We start from the raw sequence: 18910 nt of genomic DNA on the forward strand, positions 1-18910 counted from the left end.
ATGGTCGCTGACACCTTTGATCAAGAGCCACGTTCCACTGTCAATCGCGTCTTGAACTCTGATAAGCAATGGAGCATCAAGGACTCGTAGTCGTGCGTTGTTGAGCTGCCTTAGTATGCTCGACTATAAACGGTCACATTACGGGTAACGGTCAAGCCCCGAATGAGATGCAGGAGGAGCTTGATTACACCGAAATACCAATGTGTCCTTGGCCCTTAGAGGGTCGGCCGGTTGCCAACATTGACACTTTGTGGTTTGAAAAGCCTGCGTATTGAATCTCCCTTTACTTTCAACCATGTCGTCTGCACCGCCAAGCACCAAACTCCTCGGCACAGACGTTTTATTTCCGATTGATTTCGGTCTAAACTTGCTGATACATATGGATCTCAATCTTCACTGCAGTAAAAAGGCTTCGATCCTTGCCAGCCAGTCACTGCATCCTTCTCCTGCGTTTATCTCTGACGAAGATATCATTCTGAACAACCATCGAATCTCACAGTAACCGTTTCGTCATACTGGAAGATCTGAAGGCCTATTACCGTAGTCAACAAAAGTCACGGTAGTAACAGACACAGACAAGACGTAAGGAGACATAAGGCTCATCAGAATCTGCTTAATATACAACTTCAGATCATACCGGCCGGCCAGAGAATTGACCGAATCACACTTTGAAAATTTCTTCATGCTTTATTCTTGGTTCTAGGATATCAAGGGAACCAGAAGACCTACGCTTTTCTATGTTGACCTGAGATCGACAGAGGTGTTGATTGGAGTTATCGACCAGATGGAGAGTGAAGAGTGTCGAGGTGTTCGTACCGCCGCACTGTGTGTTCGTGCCTGGACACGTCTTGGTTGCTCAGGTATATGAATGACTATTCATGATGATATTGAGAGCAGATAGCTAGTGGTCACACTGAGGTAATAGAACCAGATACACTACGATGGTTCAAACCAGCGTGGGAATGGTTACACTGTACCCTTTCTTAGGCGTACGTATAGACTATATTAGAGCGTTAATGTACCTTGTAGGTAGGCAGCTTTGTTTAGATGTAGGATCATCCTGATTGGTTTTTGATTGTTAGACGAGGCTTAAGATGGCGTGCTGTAAGCCTCTACGACCGTCATCTTCCTGTCGCACTTGTACCTTATGAGAGCTGTTATATTTTTCAGGGCCCCGTGATGCAAAGAGACTGAAGCTTCATACTTTTAGTTTCTATGTAACCCATCCCCTGGTTATTCTCTAACCTGACCTTGCTTCTGTATCTTAGTGATGGTGGAGCTATTCGGTATTGCAAACTTGACAAGGCGGATGACGTCGCCCGCACCAATTCGAAACGGTTTGGCAGTGACGGATAGACACAAGGCACCGCGTCGATAGTCCTTACAGGGTAGTCAAAATATGCTGGTAAATTTGTTTATGAGTAGCTCTCTGTTATGATCTCTCCTTAAGTCAGGCACAATTCAGACTTTTATTCATCGTCTTCCTGCCATCCTGGTGATAAGAAGCGTGCCGAGAGCATCCGCCAAGCCCGTTCCGTCTCCAGCGCCCAGCAGGAAAAAAAAAAGTATGATCCAGGAAATAAGGCCTCGTTTGAGTGGATGATTGGGTTTCACTCGGTGTCGACGGAGCACACACCCATTCTAGACTACCTCAAGGCTGCTAAGGTGGTCAGGAGGTATCTACTACTCCTTCTCCAGCTTCGTTCTGTATTACTTCAACATCCATTGCAGACCCCGTCTCCGTCGTCTTCTCTCTCCCTCTCATTTCTTCCTTATCTCCAGTCCGGCCGCTCCCCGCCTCCCGGCCAAGGATCTCGCTCTTTTCGTCCTGTATCAAAGGGGGAGCTAAGATTAATCCAAGAAACAACAGCGAAATAATTCCGGGGCTACGAGGCCAGCCACCAACTCACCATCACCCTTACACTCGTTCAGTATTGCAGTTTCTTCTCCCTCCCAATCAGCTCGTCCCAATTGCTCCTTTCGCATTCCTGGGGGCTCATCCCTTACCGCTGTCGCGATAAACCCACCCAACCCAAGGTCTTAGACTGAGATCCGCCTTTCCGCCCCAGAAAGCTTCGATCGGTTCCTGCGTGCTGGATGAGTACGAATATCTCCACCTCCTCCAATGCACAGACGCTCGTCTGGCTCTCCTGTCGAGGACGACGCTGAAGACTCGCCTCTGGTTTCACGATCCCCTACAGAATCAACAGCACATGCCTCTAACAATAATGCCTTCGAGACGGCCGAAAAGTCGCGCTCGCAGATAGCGAAAAGTGGTACGAGTTTCGATCTCCGACGAGACAACGGCGCCTCGACTCCTCGCTCCCGGAACTCAGGTCTGTGGAGGACGCCTTCGTCCTCGTCGACGACGACCATGGCCGCCGCGTCTACGGATACAAAATCCTCGTCGACATCCTTCCTGATGCCATTGGCTTCCCAGCGACTTCCCATGGAGGCTTCTCCTGAGAGTTCTCGGTTTCGGCCCTCCCGGCTTCGCAGCCCGTGGACTTGCTCGATATTGACGGCCCTCACGACGCTTGTCGCATCCGTGTTCCTCTTTTTTATCGTCCGCTCATTCTCGGCCCGTCAGGCAGGCGAAGATGGATGTGGGATACCCGTGATGAGCCCGACGTTTCTCCATATGGTGGGCTTCGATACCGAACATACGCGCTTCGCGAGCAAATACAATCTCTATCTTTACCGGGAGGAGGGTGTCGATTTTTACAATCATGAAAACTTAGGAGTATGTTATCCGCCTATGATCCGTCCGCTGCACTGCTAACGAGCCCAAAGTTGAACGGAGCTCCCGTTCTGTTCTTACCCGGAAATGCCGGTAGCTATAGACAAGTCCGATCACTTGCCGCCGAAGCATCGAGGCACTTTCACGATGTCGTCCGTCACGACCAGGAGCGCATCAAAGCCGGTACCCGAAGCTTGGATTTCTTCATGATCGACTTCAACGAGGATATGGCTGCGTTCCACGGCCAAACACTCCTTGACCAGGCGGAATACGTGAACGAGGCTATCGCATACATTCTCTCCCTCTACCACGACCCCAGGCGATCGCGAAGGGACCCCGAACTCCCCGATCCCAGCTCGGTGATTCTCATCGGACACTCGATGGGCGGCATTGTCGCCCGTACCGCATTGACCATGTCCAACTACCAGGCCAACTCGGTCAATACCATCGTCACCATGTCCGCGCCTCACGCCAAACCGCCCGTCTCCTTCGATTCGGACATCGTTCACACCTACAAGCAAATCAATGATTACTGGCGGGAAGCATACTCGCAGACGTGGGCTAACAACAACCCTCTGTGGCATGTGACCCTCATCTCCATCGCTGGTGGCTCGCGCGACACCGTTGTGCCGTCCGACTACGCTAGTATCTCGTCTCTGGTCCCCGAGACTCACGGCTTCACCGTCTTCACCTCTAGCATTCCGGATGTCTGGATCGGTGTGGACCATCTATCTATTACGTGGTGCGACCAGTTCCGCAAGGCGATCATCAAGTCACTTTTTGATATTATAGATGTTCGGCGTGCAAGCCAAACTAAACCGAGGGCTGAGAGAATGCGGATCTTCAAGAAATGGTACCTTACAGGCTTAGAGTCTGTCGCCGAAAGAACTCTACCTCAGAAGGGTTGGTCCCCTGGTTAAACTTTTCTGTAGGCCTCATTTTGACTAACTGTTCTAGAACCAAACACACTTCTGACCCTAGAAGACCAAAGCAATTCGATCCTCCCGCAAGGCCAAAGACTCATCCTACGCGAATTGGGCCACCGCTCGGGTCCAAAGGTTTATCTCTTGCCCATACCTCCGCAAGGAGTATCAGGCAAGAAATTCACTCTTCTCACCGACCAAAAATTCGATAAAACCGGAGAGCATGGCAATCTGGAAGTTCTCTTCTGCAGCGTTTTCCCTCTTCAGAATGGCAAATTTGCAACTGTTTTCTCTATGAACATGGATTTTTCAGGGGGCAACACGGGTTCGACGCGTCTCGCTTGCAAGAATGCGGCTGAGGATGGTATTCACCTACCAGCATCGACACCAGCTTCCAAGTACCCCTTTGACCGGGTCCAGCCTTTTTCATATCTGCAGTATGATTTGGAGGATCTTTCAGAGCACCAATTCGTTGCGATTGTGGACAAAGCCGATAGTCCCACCAAAGGTTGGGTTCTGGCAGAATTCTCCGACAGTTCAGATGCTGTGATCAGGGTCCGTGGCGGCCTTGGTGGTCTGCTAAGTGCCGGGCTGAAAATGAGACTGCCCGCAAATCGTCCAATGCTCACCGAAATCAAAATTCCAGCTCTGCATTCCAGTTTGCTGGATTACAAACTCCAGATTGTGAGACACAATCATGACAAGCGACAGGAGCTCTTCGCTCCTCTACTGCGACAGTCGATATCCGACCCGCACGAGTCGAAATTTTTCGTCAATGTAGACAAGGTCGATGTGAACCTTCACGGAGTAGCGCCTTTCATGCCTCCACCCCTCCGCGAACAAGCAACTCTCGGCGGTCTCTCCTTTCAGCTGTGGACGGATCCCAGCTGTGGTTCCACCGTCGACGTTTCGCTCAAAGTGGACATTGCAGGCAGTCTGGGAGAGCTTGTGATGCGGTATCGGACCGTCTTTGCTGCATTTCCCCTGCTTGTTGTCGCTCTTGTCCTCCGCAAACAATTCCAGATGTATGACAAGACTGGCTATTTCATCACATTCGCCGAAGGTATGGACAGTGCTCTGCGGTCATCGTTCCCAATTCTGCTGCTTGCCATGTCCCTGCTGGCATCTTCTTTGGCCACACCGACGCGCCTCCCACCCAGCGACGAACCGTTCCAGTGGCGAGTTAATGCCACGGAAACCCCGATTGACTTTACCAAAAACGATTTGCTCTTGGGATCGCAGGATGCATTCTTCTGGTTCTTGGTACCTGTCTTTGGCTTGATCAGTGTCGGTGTCTGCGTTATTCTCAACTACGTCGCACTCATCCTTCTGTCTGTGCTCTCTTTCATCTATGGGTACCTGAAAAGCAAATCAGGCTACATTAAACGCAACGAGAAGGGGTAGGTTACGACACTCTTGTTTCTTACGAATCTCGCTGACTGAATTAGAACCCCCATCTTCAGCGCTCCGACTGCAAGACGCCGGATGATCCACACCGCCATTCTGTTGGTTCTTGTGTCAACCTTGATTCCCTATCAGTTCGCCTACATGGTGGCGTGCATTGTTCAGCTCGCAACATGTGTGCGGGCACAATGGCATGCCAAGGAAACGGTACGCATCATCCAATGTCTTCAATGATGAGGTAACTGACAATATGCACAGAGGTCCACTGCTCATTACAACTTCACTAATTATGCCCACTCGATCTTCATTCTCATGCTCTGGATCTTACCGATCAACATTCTCGTCCTCTTGGTCTGGGCTCACAATCTTGTTGTCCACTGGTTCATGCCATTCTCGTCACACCATAATGTCTTATCCATCATGCCTTTCATCCTCCTTGTGGAGACCATGACCAGCGGGGCCATGATCCCCAGAGTCACCACAAGGTATGCGCCATCATTTCCTCGCGTCAGTGTCAGCGACTAATCATCGCAGGTTAAAACATGTCACATCTATGATCCTCTTTGCCATTGCCGTCTACTCGGCAGTCTACGGCGTGTCATACGCCTACCTTCTCCATCACCTCGCTAATATCCTTGCCGCCTGGTTTGTCGTCATCTACTTCTTCAGCAGCGGCTTCTCCCTCCGACGACTTTGGTACATTCTCGAAGGCGAAGATGCCACACACGGCATGTCCGAGCCAGGCGGGAGCCACCAGAAAAAGAAGCCATGACGGAGCCACTGGGCCCGATATTGAACGTCTTAATTTATGTCCCCATATCTAATATTTTTCCTTCTCCTGTTCCATCTTTGTCATCTTCATTTGGCTGAAGGATCATTACGCATACCGGAGTTGAGTTTCATGCGTGTCGTTTCTGGAGCGGAGTTCTTCTTTCGTTGCTGTGCTCCCATTGCGTGATGGGATTTGACTGTACAGAGACATCATTGAGTCTACTTTGAGTTTGAGACTTTTTTTCTCAGACCGCTTGACCTCGACATCCCCATCCCTACCCCTCTGCCTTTGTGTCTGTTGCCGTTGACTGGTCACTGGTCACTGATATACGAGGTGCTGTATGTATGGCTATCTTCAATGGTGGTCTTTCTTTTTTTTTTTTTTTTTTTTTTCTTTGGAAATCTGGATATAGAGCGGTTTGTCTGAGGAAAGCGCATGTACACAAGTCACGACGATGATCGATAGACTAGCAGTGAAGGCGATCCAAGAAACAGGAATCATACATAATCATTCAACATTTCATTCGAGGTATCATTTATACTATACAATAGTGTCAATGGAGAAAAAGCTAGATCTCAACCGGCCCGACCCTCACAGCGCCCTGTCTTCTCAACTCCTCGACCTCCTCTTGCCTCCGCAACTCAGAGAGCCGCTCAGCCCTGCGCGCCGCGAACCGCTGCTTCCCACCGAACTTCAACTTAGTGATCAGATCCGCCGCCTGGCCCCTGGTAAGATGTTTCCTGTGGATCAACCCGTGCCGGACCTTCGATTTATTCAGGAAGCGCACCTGCGCCTCCGTCGCGGGGAGCTGTCGCCATGGCTGAAACACCGAGATGTATCTCTCCTCGAACTCGCTGGTTGCGAATGTATCTGCCGCGCGGAGGGCGGTCTCGAAGTCCGGGGCTGTGGCGATGAGTCGCGGACGGGTATGCGTGACGCTGTCATCGGAGTTTTTGAATTTGGCAACGTGGCGGACGGTGAAGATGTAAGGGTCGTCGGGTGTGTTGGCGGTAGAGGTCGGGTCGGGGTTGGGTTGGGGTCTGTACGCTCGACCTGTGTCTTCTTCCTTGTCGATCGTGAGCCAGCCTGAGGCGTCCGAGAGGATGTAGCGGGCGTCGCCGACGCGGACCCAGACGTGTGGGCTTAGAGAGCGGATGTGTTTTTCGGATTTGAGGTCGGCGATGAGGTCGTAGATTGTGTCGTATTTTGTGAATGTTAGGTTGACGTCTGAGTCGTCCGGGGCGGCGGCGGTTCCTCTGTTCCTTCCTCGGCTGGGGTCCCTGTCCCGGTTGCGGTGCCTTCGAGTGGCACGTCTCTTAGATCTTTGGCTTTGGCTTTTTGGAGGACTTCGTCTGGGTGTAGGCCGAATAGGGTTGGTGTGGAGAGGACGCCGGTGTTGAGGGTTGCCACCATGTCGATGATGTGGCAGTCTTCCTTGCCGGGGTACAATCTGAGTCCCCGGCCGATCATCTGGATGAGTAGGTTCCGCGACCGGGTCGGTCTGGCAAGGAGGACGCAGTCGATGTTCGGGATGTCTGTCCCTTCTGTGAAGAGACCGCAGTTCAGCAGAACGGGATACTCTCGGTTTCTGAATGCGCGCAGCTGCTCCATCCGTACTTCTTTTGGGGTCTTTGCAGTGATGTACCGCGCATCGATGCCGTAGCTGCGGAAGGTCTCCGTAAGCGCTTTTGTGTGTGCGACATCTACGCAGAATACCAGCGTGGATTTGCGGTCTTGCGCGTTAGCGAGCCATGCACGCACGGTGATGTTATTGACATTCTCTGTGTTCACTGCCTTGGAAAGAGAGCCGATTGCAAAGTCCCCAAAGCTATCCTTTTTCACCTTGGACAAGTTTGCCTCGGAGCAGACCGTAGTAAAGACCGCATTGGCAAGCCAGTTGTCGTCGATCATGTCGATGTAATCTTTATGATATACAATGTGATCGATTGCAGCACCCAGTTTCAGTCCGTCGCTCCGAGAAAATGTAGCCGAGACGCCGACGAGAACTGGAGAATCCGCAGACGTTTCGTCCACTCCGAAATGCTTCAAAGCTTCTCGGTAGGAGGAAGCGACGATGTGGTGCGCTTCATCCACCAGCACCAGTTTAAACCGTTTCGGATTAAATTTTGCTAGTCTATTTCCTCGCGTCAGAGTCTGCACAGAAGCGACAATGATGTCCCCAGCTCCTGAGGCATGGCTATGGCCCATCTCAATCTCGACAGTTCGGTCAGGGTATGCGCGGCGGCAATGTTGGGCTGCTTGTTCCACAAGCTCTTTTCGATGCACAATAATCAAAGTCTTGTCGCCTATCTCATTGCGTGACGGGATGCGACCGATTAGCTCGGTGAAGATGACCTGCCAGCGTTGAGAGAAAGATCAGCCAATGTCCGAGCAATATGCAAACCGTCACACGAACCGTTTTGCCTGCACCAGTCGCAAGAGAGATACCCAAGCGCTTGTGACCCTCGTCCAAGTACTTTAACACAGATTGAATACATTCCTCCTGATAGTCTCGAAGGACTAACTTGGAAGATTCAAACGAGCGTGCAGGCTCTGTGGAAGGCTCTGTGGTCGGCCTTGAGTTGGTAGAGTTGAAACGGCCATATCGGTGAAATGCAAGTCGCCAGTGAGGTCGGTTAGCTCGAGTGATGATATCCAAAATGGGAATATGCCCCAATCTCCGTCGAAAAACGTTCATCTAGTTGCCATGAAGCAAAAGGATGTCAATAATGAGAGACACGGCCCTGTCTGTCACTGCTCGCCTCGTGGAGATAGTATGCTATCTACGAGGCAAACAGTGCAAACATTTCTTATCAGAAATCTTCCAGGCCGATAAGTACCTCGACGCAACATTTTTTTGGATTTTTGGATCTTGTTGCTATATGATATTTAGTCATTTAACTATGCAATTATAGCTTCTTCAGGCACCTTAGACCGTTGGGATGCGCCCATCATCTGCCCGAACCCAACGTCTTTGGCGTGCGTGCTTGAATCTCTCAAGACCCGACGATGAGCAGTTCAAGCGTTTACGAGCCAGATGATGACGAAGAAGCGTCTGATTCCGATATCGACTCCAGATACTCAAGCACAAAATTCTCAGCCTCGTCTCCTCCAATAGACGACTTTGAAGGCCTCGGTCCGACAGAGCCCGAAGGCGAAACCACTCCGGAGGTAATACCGAGGGCAACAAGAGGGACACGGGCTCAGATACTGGATACTCTACGCACATCACTCGGAATAAGATGTGTGGATGCGTACTCCGCTGAATTTGCAGAAGCAGCGAGCAATTCTGTGCCTTCCACTGTCAGCAGCGAAAATTACAATCCCACTCAAAATGGCGTCGCGATTTGGACTTCGCAAGAGAAGGAGATTCTGTTCAGCATGCTCGACAGAAAAGGGAAAAATGGCATCGCGGAAATTGCGCAAGCGATTGGCTCAAAATCGGAGTTAGAAGTTCAGGAGCATTTGAAGCTCCTACACAGAGGACTGGAACGGCAACACGTCCGAGATTCCCACAGCAGGACCATCGTCCTCGGCGAAGTTCCAGCAGCACTGGAGATTAGTCAAGAATGTTGCAAGGCACTTGACGATTATGCCGAACTATTATCTCTTGAAGAACAGCGGGCTGAAGATGTTGTTGGAAGAAAGTTACATCAGAACGTGTGGATTGTCGATCGAGAAATCGCAGAAATGGTAGAGGAACAGTTGGAGGAACGAGACGAGACTCCTCTACCTGGCTCAAGCGTCTATGTCACTGCCGAGCTTTTCAACATCAATAAGTGGATCAGACTGTCTGAAAGGTTCTTCATGAACGCTGGTGGTCCAAGGCTAGAGGACAATTGGGTCAATGTCGCCTGCGCTGATGAGACACCTTCCATTACGGCTGACGCTCTTGCGGACTTCTACGCTCTGGCCGTAAGCGTGACTCGCCGTCTCGTACATTCTACCCTGTTCTTCGCCATGTCACGACTGCGGAATATGAGGGAAACCGGAAACCGCAAAGCACGAATAGTGAGATCGCGTGATGTGAAGACTGCACTGAATGTGCTCAACATGCCTCAGGATCGCTTCGACTTTTGGGTTGGGTTAGCGCGGAGGTGCAGCTTGCAAGTTGCAGACCTCCGCCACAAGAAAGGATGGCAGTCGGAGCTTATGGATTACGACGAAGTGGAAGATATTCTTTCCGGGAAGGTTCCAGTCGACGAGTCCCTTAATGCAAGAAGCGCTTCCAGGCGAAGATCTGAGAGCCGCGCTCCGCACCACACAGTTGAAGAAGATGATGACGAATCTGACGTCTATTCCTACGCTTCATCCATATTGTCATCGCCTGAGATGACACCTATCGATGAGCCGTCGGTTAATCTCGAAGAGGAACACGCAGAAGAGATCGACCAGCTGAACAATGCCTCAGAAGAAATGCGGCTTTGGAACTTGATGGGCCAGCCAGCCTCATCTGGAATTTCGTCGTTGGCCTCCGGCACGGAGCAAGGCTCAAAGTTGCGCAAGCCGATTGGCGAGCGCAAGACGAAAGAAGACCTGGTCAGTTGGCGCGACCGGACTCTGTACCGAAGCGACTGGGAGGAATACGGGCACGAGGTGCACGATCTCTACGAAGACTTGTCAGAGAATAGACGGAAAAGGAGACGTATTGAAAGACACATGGTTACGGGAGAATCACCCGTCTCAGTAGCCAGCGACAGAGATCATGAAATGGGTGGTAATGATGATTCGCAGGGTCCAAGGCATCACACTGTTAAGGACGAGCTGAGGGCCTATGATGACCGAGACAGCGGTGGTGCAACACAAATCGACGAAAGCAATGATGCAATGGACATTGAAGGCTCCATCCAGGAGGAGTCGGGTTCTGCAGGCAGCGGAGACTCGAAGATGGATATGGAGACAGATCCTCGCCATCAAGGTCCAAGTCAGGATTTCAACCAGAAGGGGTTGGAGTACGGTTCAAATGGAGAACCGGCTCCTGACTCCGAGTTGAGCGATGGGGAACGAAATCATCCTCCTTCCTCTCGGGAACCTGAAGTCGAGGCCACTGCGTCCGAGCAACAAGATTCAGTCCTGACCAGGAAAGGGGAGGCAATTGCTGCTGATACAGGCGAACAGTCCGATATTGAAGACGCGTACGACTCTGGTTCTGATGCGACTTCTGCAGCAGAGAGCGGCTCTGATCAAAAACAACATGGCTCCCCACGAAACCAAGGGGGTGTGCCTGTGATTGAAATTGCTGGACCGAGTATCAAACACGAGAACTTACACCTTAACCGTGATAGCGACTGGGAGCCCGAGCAGGCGCCCCTTTCTAATCCCGAGTCCGACGAGGGTAGCGACCTCGACCAGAAACCTTCCGTACGGTCTCAAATCGAATCTAGAAACGAAAGAATACATGCTATTGAGGACACAGTGCCCGTTGTCAAAGAGGAGAACGTCAAATTTAGCCAGAGCCAAGATTCCGAGTCGGAGTATGAGACCGATTCTCAAGTTGAATCAGGCGAGGAGGGCAAACCAAGACCACATCTTCGGGCTCCCTCACGACCAGCAATCAGACCTGAGCATCAACTGGGAGGCACTGATTCGGACTCATACCTTGATTCCGATGACTCCGACAGCGACGATGACTCGTCGACCCGTCCCCAGCGAGGAGTCAAGCTCGAACCGAACAGAGAAAGCAGCCAAGCCGACGTGGCGCACCGGCGGTCTGCATCAGAGCCAGGTTTAGATTCAGAGTCGGGCTCAAGTTTCGATGATGATACGAAAGATAAAAATGAACGATATAAGAACGAAAATGAAGACGATGTGTCTTCCGGCTCGGATGACGATCTCCCGTACGATCGACACCAGAAGCGAGAGGTAAGATACTCATCATCGGAAGACGAGGACGAGAAGAATAATCTGCCTCTCCATTCTCAGCCCATGAGCCCGGTTGTTTGAGGAGCAGAATATATTGGTTGACGTGGACACGGCCGGGTTTTGGTTACTGGTCACTATGAAGTTACGTAGCCGATATATTATTGGCTTATCCATTGATCTGATACCCCAGACTTATACAGCAACTATGCTGTCAGTATATAGAAATTCTATGACGAAATATCAGCAAGGACTATTCAACCAATGGCCGCATTGGAGGTCGGCAGGTGTCAACCGCCAGAATCGATTATCATAGCGTAGGAGAAAGAACAAGAGATTTGTTACTATATCGGATTAATTGACGCGGACAGTATAACTCTCAAACTCCAAAACATCGTGCGCCTTTTCCTAGCTGGATGAACACAAACTGTAAACATGTCAAAGCGTTGCAAAAACCCATCCACCAGCTGAGACATCCTCTACCGAACCCGCGTCCAGAGATGGAGGAATAGTTGGAACATCCCTAGGTACGTCCTGCTTTCCCCTTAATCCGCCTTGATGATATTGTACAATAATTGCAAATTATAAATGAGTAACCCACTCAATGTCCCATATCATCAGAAGAATATGTGGTATTGCGTCTTCTCGCTGTTTCGGACACGTCCAATTTCATGCGAGTATTTTCTTTATGAAGAAGTTGTCATACGATCACAGATCAAGTGTTTTGTAGTCAGCGCCCGCCTCTGCACTCAAGGGCTGTACACCATCCCTCGCATCGCCACCTGCCGGTTGAAAGTTGTAACGATTGCCAATGCCTGCTGTGGCAGCATCTCCGATGAGATTAGCCGTCTCCTCAGTGAGTCCCTTTAGGCTGATAGCTTGGAGAGAGTCTTGAACTTCCTTTACTCTCCGCTTGAAGGCCATGCGGTCCAGGAAGAGCTGCTGGCGAGCGAGTTCCAACTCCCGGCGTTCAGCTTCGATGATCTCTTCCATCTCATTGAATTGTTGCAGCTTAATTTCGAATTTCTGAAGCGTCACGTTGACAGCGGCAGAGACGAGGCGAGTCATCTCTCGTTCCTCATGCGAGGCGAGGGCCGCAGCACGTGCTGCGGAGGTTCCGAGCGCAACCGTTGCGAGAGACGCCTTGCGCTGCTTCTCGCCTTCTCCCGACTCTGCAACATCAGCAGCTGCCTCTTCACGAGAGGTATCTACGTCCATCGAATCTTCATTCTTGACGCCTGCGCCCTCCTTCTCTTTGCCCTTATCCGACGGCTTGCCGGAGCCGGTGTCCTTGTCCAGCTGCTTCCTTAGTTCTTTGCGAATTTCTTCCACTGAGCGTCCTGCTGCGGCGGCGGCCACAGCCGGTTCGGCCATTTGCGCCAGGAAAGCGACCACGGACAAGACCGGGTTCTCGACATGGTTGATGGGGTCTCGCCCACTCGCCGCACGCATCTCCGGCATGTCTTCGACATATTTATCTTCAATTTCAAGTTGCAAGAACTTCATCACACATTCTTCTTTGGTCCTTGTGCCGACATGATTGGCAATCTGCTCCCAGTTGTCGTCGAAACTCTCTAGGCCTTCGAGAAGAAGTATCAGCTCCGAATCGGACCAAGGAGCATCCTTATCCGGTGCAATTGTGTACTCGTTATCTTCGAGCTTGACGAAGTCGGAGGCGTTGTGACTAGCAGGCATTCTGCCTTGTAGGAAACAGTTCGGGCAAAGATCGTACTTGGAGTCTGGCGCATTTGCGTTCGTGGTTGTTGGCGCTGCCTTGGCGTAATGGAATCTGAGTCGAGTGCAGTCGATGCCACAAGAAAAGCAATGGAACTTCTTTCTAGGCTCTCGGACCGCGCTTTCCATAGCCTTGGATGCGTCCGCAGCTGTACCGTTGGCGGCTGACCCCTCTCCGTTGGTCTGCTTTTCCTTATCTTCAGCAGCTGGTGTAATTTCCTTGCCCTTATCATCGTAGATGTTGCGGCGAATTTCAAGATTGAGATCGGCTTTGGATGCGGGAGTAGCGGAGGCAGCCCGGTCAGTGGCAGGGTGGGGCTTTCCGGCTTTGACAACATGCTGAGGACCAGGCTGGAAAGGCTGAAGACCTCGGGGTGTATCGGCGATCACGCGGAAATGTCCAGTGAAGGGAGGACCAATGTTCGATGGCCGTGTTTGAGGGTCAACCTTACAGGAGATCACTTTAGCTTCGGGAATGAAGTTATAGACAATACATGTAGACTTACCTGATAGTTGATCAAGCCCCATTGCTCGAGGAATGAATGAACTCGCATGATAGCGCATACATCTCCTGCCAAGTTGCGACGGCAAGCAGTGACTGTGAGATACTCGATGGGGTTCAATCGATACGTGTTGATCATGAAATCGCGATAGTCTTTGTAGACCGCCGGCGTCTTACTCCGGTTACGACCGTTGAAGAACTCCGCCAACGCTTTCTTTTCTATCGGATGAATTGTATGCATGTCGAACCACGTCGAATAGCTGGGAAGGATGATGGCGTGTGTTTGCGAGACGAGATGTGAGCGTGCCGAAGCTTCAAGCGCTGACTTTCCCTGCACTGTTTGTTCTTCCGATGCACCCTCAGCAGACGGCTGAGCACTCGTAGCGCCGGCTCCGTCGCCTCCCTCGGACTCCTTCTTCGTCTCTGGCTCGGTGCCGCCCATCTCTTCATCTTCAGGCTCACCCTCATTCTGGGGCTTGGGAGAGGCGGGAGCATCTAGTGGATTATCAGTGCCCGGAACGTCTTCGGTTTTCTTCACAGGAGATTCGCTGCGTGATTGCGACCCTAGGCGGTTGCAGCAGTTGGCGAATCTAGTGTCTTCTTTCTCAGGGGTGAAGTGGAGGCAAAACCTACCAGATGCATTGGCCAGTTCGGCCGGGGTATCTTGCGGCGCAACTGCCGTGTTAACATTGTCGGCAGCGCCGCCAGTAGTAGCAGAGTGTTCCTCCATTCTATTTGACTGGGATGGCCGCTGAAAGTTGGGGGTCGCAAATGATGTCCAACAAGGCTCGTTGCCGGTCTTAGGTCACTTCACTGGGGAAGACAGGGCGCAGCTGCAACCCTTGATTGGGATTAAGGCTTCAAAAAACAGAGCGACAAGTCTCCCGAATAAAAGAAAAAGGAATGGAAAGAGACTTCAAGCGAAGGATGTTAGTGGGTTTGATGATGGATGGGATAACTGCATCTAGGATCGCAGTGTAGTTACCTCAAGTCGCGACACGGCCAAAAACTCGCGCCAAGAGCCTCACGTGAATTAGCCTTCTTAGGACTAGCGCATATATCGATTCCCTACAGAACGCTACTACCTTAACTCTACTACGTCTACTTTGTGTTTTAATTTCATATCAGAGAGCAGCAATGCTGTAGAACGGGTTTCTAAAGAAAAAGATTCGGTGTGCGACTATGATACTTTTTCAGACTCAGTTGTTCTTAGACGTAGTTCAATTCGTGTATCCAAATACTGCGAAATCAATTCAAGTCCTTTAAATGTCATGCCGCCCAGGAACCCAGGTCCTTGAACCCAGTCATATTCCTTACTTTTCCTGTGCGGCCTTGGCTGCCTCTTGGATTTTGAAAGCCTTGGAAATAGCAGGCAGGGCATGAAGTCTCTTCAGCCACGCGTCGAGGTTTGGGAAGTCCTTCTCAAGATCGATTGTGTCCCCGGTGATTGCTGGAATAATCCGGACCAAGGAACGAATGCAGCATCGACATAGCTGAATTTATCCCCGACCAAGTACTCGCGGTTTTGAAGGTACTTGTTTAGGACGCCGCAGACACGGCGGATTTCGTTGTTGTAGCGCTCCTTCGCGCTGTCCACCTTTTCCGGATGGTGAATGGTAAACCACACTGCTTGACCAAAGTATGGCCCCTGGCCGGACATTTGGAAATGGAGCCACTGCTTAGCAAGGAAGTACTCTGGAGTGCCGGCGCGAAAACTGATGGTGTTCTGCTTGTCGTACGTTTCGACTAAGTATTCGAGGATGGCGCCGGATTCCCATAAGGATATTCCCGTATTGGGGTCTTCGATCGCTGGGACCCGGCCATTGGGGTTTATGTTCACGAATGGCTCCTTCTTCATCTGGTCCATTGGGACGTATTTCTGCTCATATGGAATACCCAGGTGTTCCAAAATGGAAACAACCTTCCAAGGGTTAGGGCCGGCAACATGGCTCCAAAGGACGATAGGCTTCAGAGACATCTTGTAGTTTGCTGAAGGGTAATAGAGAGACGACTCAGGGATTGATCAGTGGAAGATCCTTTCTCAACGAGCTTTGGGTCTGATTCCCATCACAGAAGAACCAGACAAGGGCAGAGATGGCCTCCATATTTATAGTCTTACCACTCGCAAAGTCGTCATGATTTCGCAGGCACCTCACATTGAGCATGCCGGCAGTGCTTGGCTGCGACAGCTCAATCTGTTTGAAGCTACCCTCTGAACATCACCTCCCTGTAGAGTAAATTAGTAAGCTCTCGAGCCCAAGCGGGGTGAATATATTCCATGCTGACAAATTGACCATCCTCATAACTAGTAGCTGGGATTGTTCTCCTTGAATCAATTCGTCAGGACTCGTCCAATCTTGGATGCCGACAGGACGCTTAACCGATGTGATGGGAAGGATACTCAAGATGGATTATCTAGGATTATCAATCAAGGCATCCTTGGCGGGTATCGAAGTACATGGAATCGTGCTTTCTCATTCAAGCACAAGGGTATGCTTGAAGACCGTAGTCCCATCTACGGGAACGATATAGCAAGAACGGTAAGACATCTCGAAGGTCTTGGAACTCAAGGTTGTGGCGATGATTGCGCATCTAGAGGAATCATGCTCGGTTTGTTCTTGGCGTATCGCTTGACCCCGTTGTGGGGTATCCGCAAGTTGTTAGACGGGGCATGTCATTGATATTGGCCTTCTCCGCTCGATGAAGCAAGAACATCCATCTGTTTGGACATTCTTGTAGTTGTAGACCTTGATCACACAGCATGAACCGTCATGCCTTCTAGCGTAAATGCTGACAGCTAGCCCGGCGACAGATGACAATCGAGGACTACCGAGGGAGGCCGATAAAATGATTAGCAATCAAATTATTCAGTACGCGAATAGTAATATCAAAAACAAGGCTCTACTGCCTTCGGAATAGGAGCAGATGCATACAAACTTGCGATCAGAATTCTCCGAGTACTTCCGTAGACCAGATGATTGAGGGTATCATGGACATGACCTCGCACTCAAAGAGTGCCACGGAGGATGAATATCACTTCCAGCCGTCGAGGAAAAATTTTTACCAGGATACTGAAGCTATTCAATGTTCTAGTGGCGTCTAGTCCTTTTGATATGCGCGAAGTGCAACGTGATGTTCTTTTCTTGTGATAAACGGACGTCATTGTTTCGGAGTAAACTTCGGAGCTTCGGAGTGGGTCCCTCATTGTCGGAATGCCCAAGCTCAAGGCTAAACAGACCCTGAACAGGCAACATATGGCCTAGACTGGGCTGACTGAGCAGATGAAACTGTTCAGCAGCTCTTGATGTCTTACTAAACAAGGTCATTGACAATTGAGGCGTTACGGACTGTCTCGAATGCGCGGCCCCAGTCTTCTTTACTCCGTCACGGCCACCCCGTGATCTCGACTTTGACTCATGCGCTTAATATTCCGAGTATCTAGACCGCAACGAGTACGCGCCAGCCAAAATCAGGACTGCTAAGCTTGATCGATGGGTCACAGGTGGATCCATTCTGTCCATCTTTGGATCGGATGATTCTGTCAGATGTTGCATTCGCCAGTCACGATCCCACATACTCCCATAGCTGCCTGAGGCTAGAACCCGATGGCTTACATATCTGTGACCAAAAGAGACTCCGGCAATGTTAGGCATATTGACAATTCATCGTGAGACTTCTACTATAACGACCGCCGTAGAATCCGACTCATGGAAGTACTTGGCGATCGAAAGTACGCGCATTACCAAAGTACGGAGTAAAAGGCGGAATGATCGATCTTTCTTTGCAGGTCCCTCGAGCAAAGCCTCAACGGTGGCTGACATGGGCCGACAGATCACGATCATCGTACTCCGTAGATGATTGGGCACTTCCATAATTATTAGGTGCCTGTAGGGCAGAATATCCGATGATGTCTTTGCGTCTGGTTCTAGGCTTGATGCACGTCGGTGGGTCCCGACTATTTTTTTTCTTACTCCGATATCACCGGAGTAGAGCATTTGATTCCGGAGTAAAATGTTTAGTATACAGCTTCACGCCGTCGAGTAAGTATATAAGGAATGTCGAGTATCGCCCTTCATTCGAAATTCATCACTCATCCAGATCAAGCTCACTTGAATACAATCAGTTCCTTGACAAAGCACAGAATCAAAACAATCCTCGCAACTCCATCGCAACAACATACCAGAACTATAAAAGACCACCACAAACCAAACAAAACATCTTCCGAACATCAGTCTCCGAAGTCCTCTCTGAAGACCAAGTCAAAATCACGTCAAAGACTTCTTCAAACAACAAATCACCACTCAAAACCAAAATGCCTTTCAGAACCTCCATGTCCTCCAACTCCTCCTCCGGCGACGCCGCCTCTACTCGCTCGGACTCCTCCAAAGCATCAACCCTAAAGGGTGTCCAAAACATGTACAAGAAGTTCCTCGCGACGAAGCACAAGGCCCACCCCCACGCCAGCTCTTCCCCATGCTCCGCTGCTGCTGAGCACAACGCGGCTGTCGCCAGCTATCTAGCTCTGCGGTGATTCCACTACTCGGAACTCGCTACTGCGCCGTCCATCCTGGTGACTGGATGGGCTTCTTCCGGAATGCGATACCCTCTCATTGCCTTGAAACGACGACCAGACACGACAAGTATGCTACGCCTTTTTTATCTTTTTTCGGGGCTTATTGGAATTTGTGATTTGAGGCGAATGGAGTCAGGGTTTTCAAGGACAAAAACACTAAATCAATGATCGATACCTCATTTGAGCACTTTGTATCCGCCTTGCGTTGTTTCGTTCTGTTCTGTTTGCATGTTGCTGTCGAGTTTGCTTACTATACTTAATAATTGCCCCAATGCATTAATAAAGCTTTGCCTGAATTTTTTTATAATACGTAATCAAGAGCGATTGCTTCTTGAAACAATGACTAGGCTTTCTCTGCCGTCTTCAATAAAGTTCGCTTCCCTAGACATGGAGTGCTAAGTGA

The 18910-nt window shown here is 50.4% G+C and overlaps 6 protein-coding genes across 6 annotated transcripts; 3 read left to right on the forward strand and 3 right to left on the reverse strand.

Moving 5' to 3' along the window:
* Nucleotides 1-1707: 1707 nt before the first annotated feature.
* On the forward strand, nucleotides 1708-6235 carry P174DRAFT_411627 (GPI inositol-deacylase). The gene is made up of 6 exons (XM_024824279.1): nucleotides 1708-2743; nucleotides 2794-3643; nucleotides 3698-5063; nucleotides 5112-5274; nucleotides 5326-5552; nucleotides 5602-6235. Exons 1-6 carry the CDS (start codon nucleotides 2126-2128, stop codon nucleotides 5837-5839), a joined length of 3462 nt encoding a protein of 1153 aa, XP_024679265.1. The 5' UTR covers nucleotides 1708-2125; the 3' UTR covers nucleotides 5840-6235.
* Nucleotides 6236-6361: 126 nt separating this feature from the next.
* Nucleotides 6362-8574, reverse strand: P174DRAFT_444438 (DEAD/DEAH box helicase). Its single transcript, XM_024828084.1, has 3 exons — nucleotides 8256-8574; nucleotides 7065-8194; nucleotides 6362-6981 (listed from the first exon to the last, which is right to left on the reverse strand). Exons 1-3 carry the CDS (start codon nucleotides 8535-8537, stop codon nucleotides 6408-6410), a joined length of 1986 nt encoding a protein of 661 aa, XP_024679266.1. The 5' UTR covers nucleotides 8538-8574; the 3' UTR covers nucleotides 6362-6407.
* Nucleotides 8575-8762: 188 nt separating this feature from the next.
* On the forward strand, nucleotides 8763-12124 carry P174DRAFT_270313 (uncharacterized protein). The gene is made up of 2 exons (XM_024821516.1): nucleotides 8763-11842; nucleotides 11902-12124. The coding sequence occupies exon 1, from the start codon at nucleotides 8849-8851 to the stop codon at nucleotides 11780-11782; it is 2934 nt and encodes a 977-aa protein (XP_024679267.1). The 5' UTR covers nucleotides 8763-8848; the 3' UTR covers nucleotides 11783-11842; nucleotides 11902-12124.
* A 282-nt stretch (nucleotides 12125-12406) lies between these two features.
* rscE (putative RSC complex subunit (RSC8)) lies at nucleotides 12407-14664 on the reverse strand (the record flags this gene model as incomplete). The annotated part of the gene is made up of 2 exons (XM_024822640.1): nucleotides 12407-13879; nucleotides 13939-14664. The coding sequence occupies 2 exons, from the start codon at nucleotides 14662-14664 to the stop codon at nucleotides 12407-12409; spliced, it is 2199 nt and encodes a 732-aa protein (XP_024679268.1).
* Nucleotides 14665-15324: 660 nt separating this feature from the next.
* Nucleotides 15325-15912, reverse strand: P174DRAFT_433793 (glutathione S-transferase family protein; the record flags this gene model as incomplete). Its single annotated transcript, XM_024825824.1, has 1 exon — nucleotides 15325-15912. One exon carries the CDS (start codon nucleotides 15910-15912, stop codon nucleotides 15325-15327), a length of 588 nt encoding a protein of 195 aa, XP_024679269.1.
* Nucleotides 15913-17852: 1940 nt separating this feature from the next.
* P174DRAFT_453614 (uncharacterized protein) lies at nucleotides 17853-18465 on the forward strand (the record flags this gene model as incomplete). Its single annotated transcript, XM_024829171.1, has 2 exons — nucleotides 17853-17974; nucleotides 18033-18465. The coding sequence occupies exons 1-2, from the start codon at nucleotides 17946-17948 to the stop codon at nucleotides 18463-18465; spliced, it is 462 nt and encodes a 153-aa protein (XP_024679270.1). The 5' UTR covers nucleotides 17853-17945.
* Nucleotides 18466-18910: the final 445 nt, after the last annotated feature.

The sequence above is a fragment of the Aspergillus novofumigatus genome, assembly GCF_002847465.1.
Source record: "Aspergillus novofumigatus IBT 16806 chromosome Unknown P174scaffold_7, whole genome shotgun sequence".
Taxonomy (NCBI): Eukaryota; Fungi; Ascomycota; class Eurotiomycetes; order Eurotiales; family Aspergillaceae; genus Aspergillus; species Aspergillus novofumigatus.

Coding starts and splice junctions, on each gene's coding strand:
- P174DRAFT_411627 (XM_024824279.1), top strand. CDS start 2,126: ATGCACAGACGCTCGTCTGGCTCTCCTGTCGAGGACGACGCTGAAGAC. Junction 3,644..3,697: donor AAGAACTCTACCTCAGAAGG/GTTGGTCCCCTG, acceptor TAACTGTTCTAG/AACCAAACACACTTCTGACC. Junction 5,553..5,601: donor ATCCCCAGAGTCACCACAAG/GTATGCGCCATC, acceptor TAATCATCGCAG/GTTAAAACATGTCACATCTA.
- P174DRAFT_444438 (XM_024828084.1), bottom strand. CDS start 8,537: ATGAACGTTTTTCGACGGAGATTGGGGCATATTCCCATTTTGGATATC. Junction 8,195..8,255: donor CGACTGGTGCAGGCAAAACG/GTTCGTGTGACG, acceptor CAACGCTGGCAG/GTCATCTTCACCGAGCTAAT. Junction 6,982..7,064: donor CCGCCCCGGACGACTCAGAC/GTCAACCTAACA, acceptor CCGCTCTCTAAG/CCCACACGTCTGGGTCCGCG.
- P174DRAFT_270313 (XM_024821516.1), top strand. CDS start 8,849: ATGAGCAGTTCAAGCGTTTACGAGCCAGATGATGACGAAGAAGCGTCT.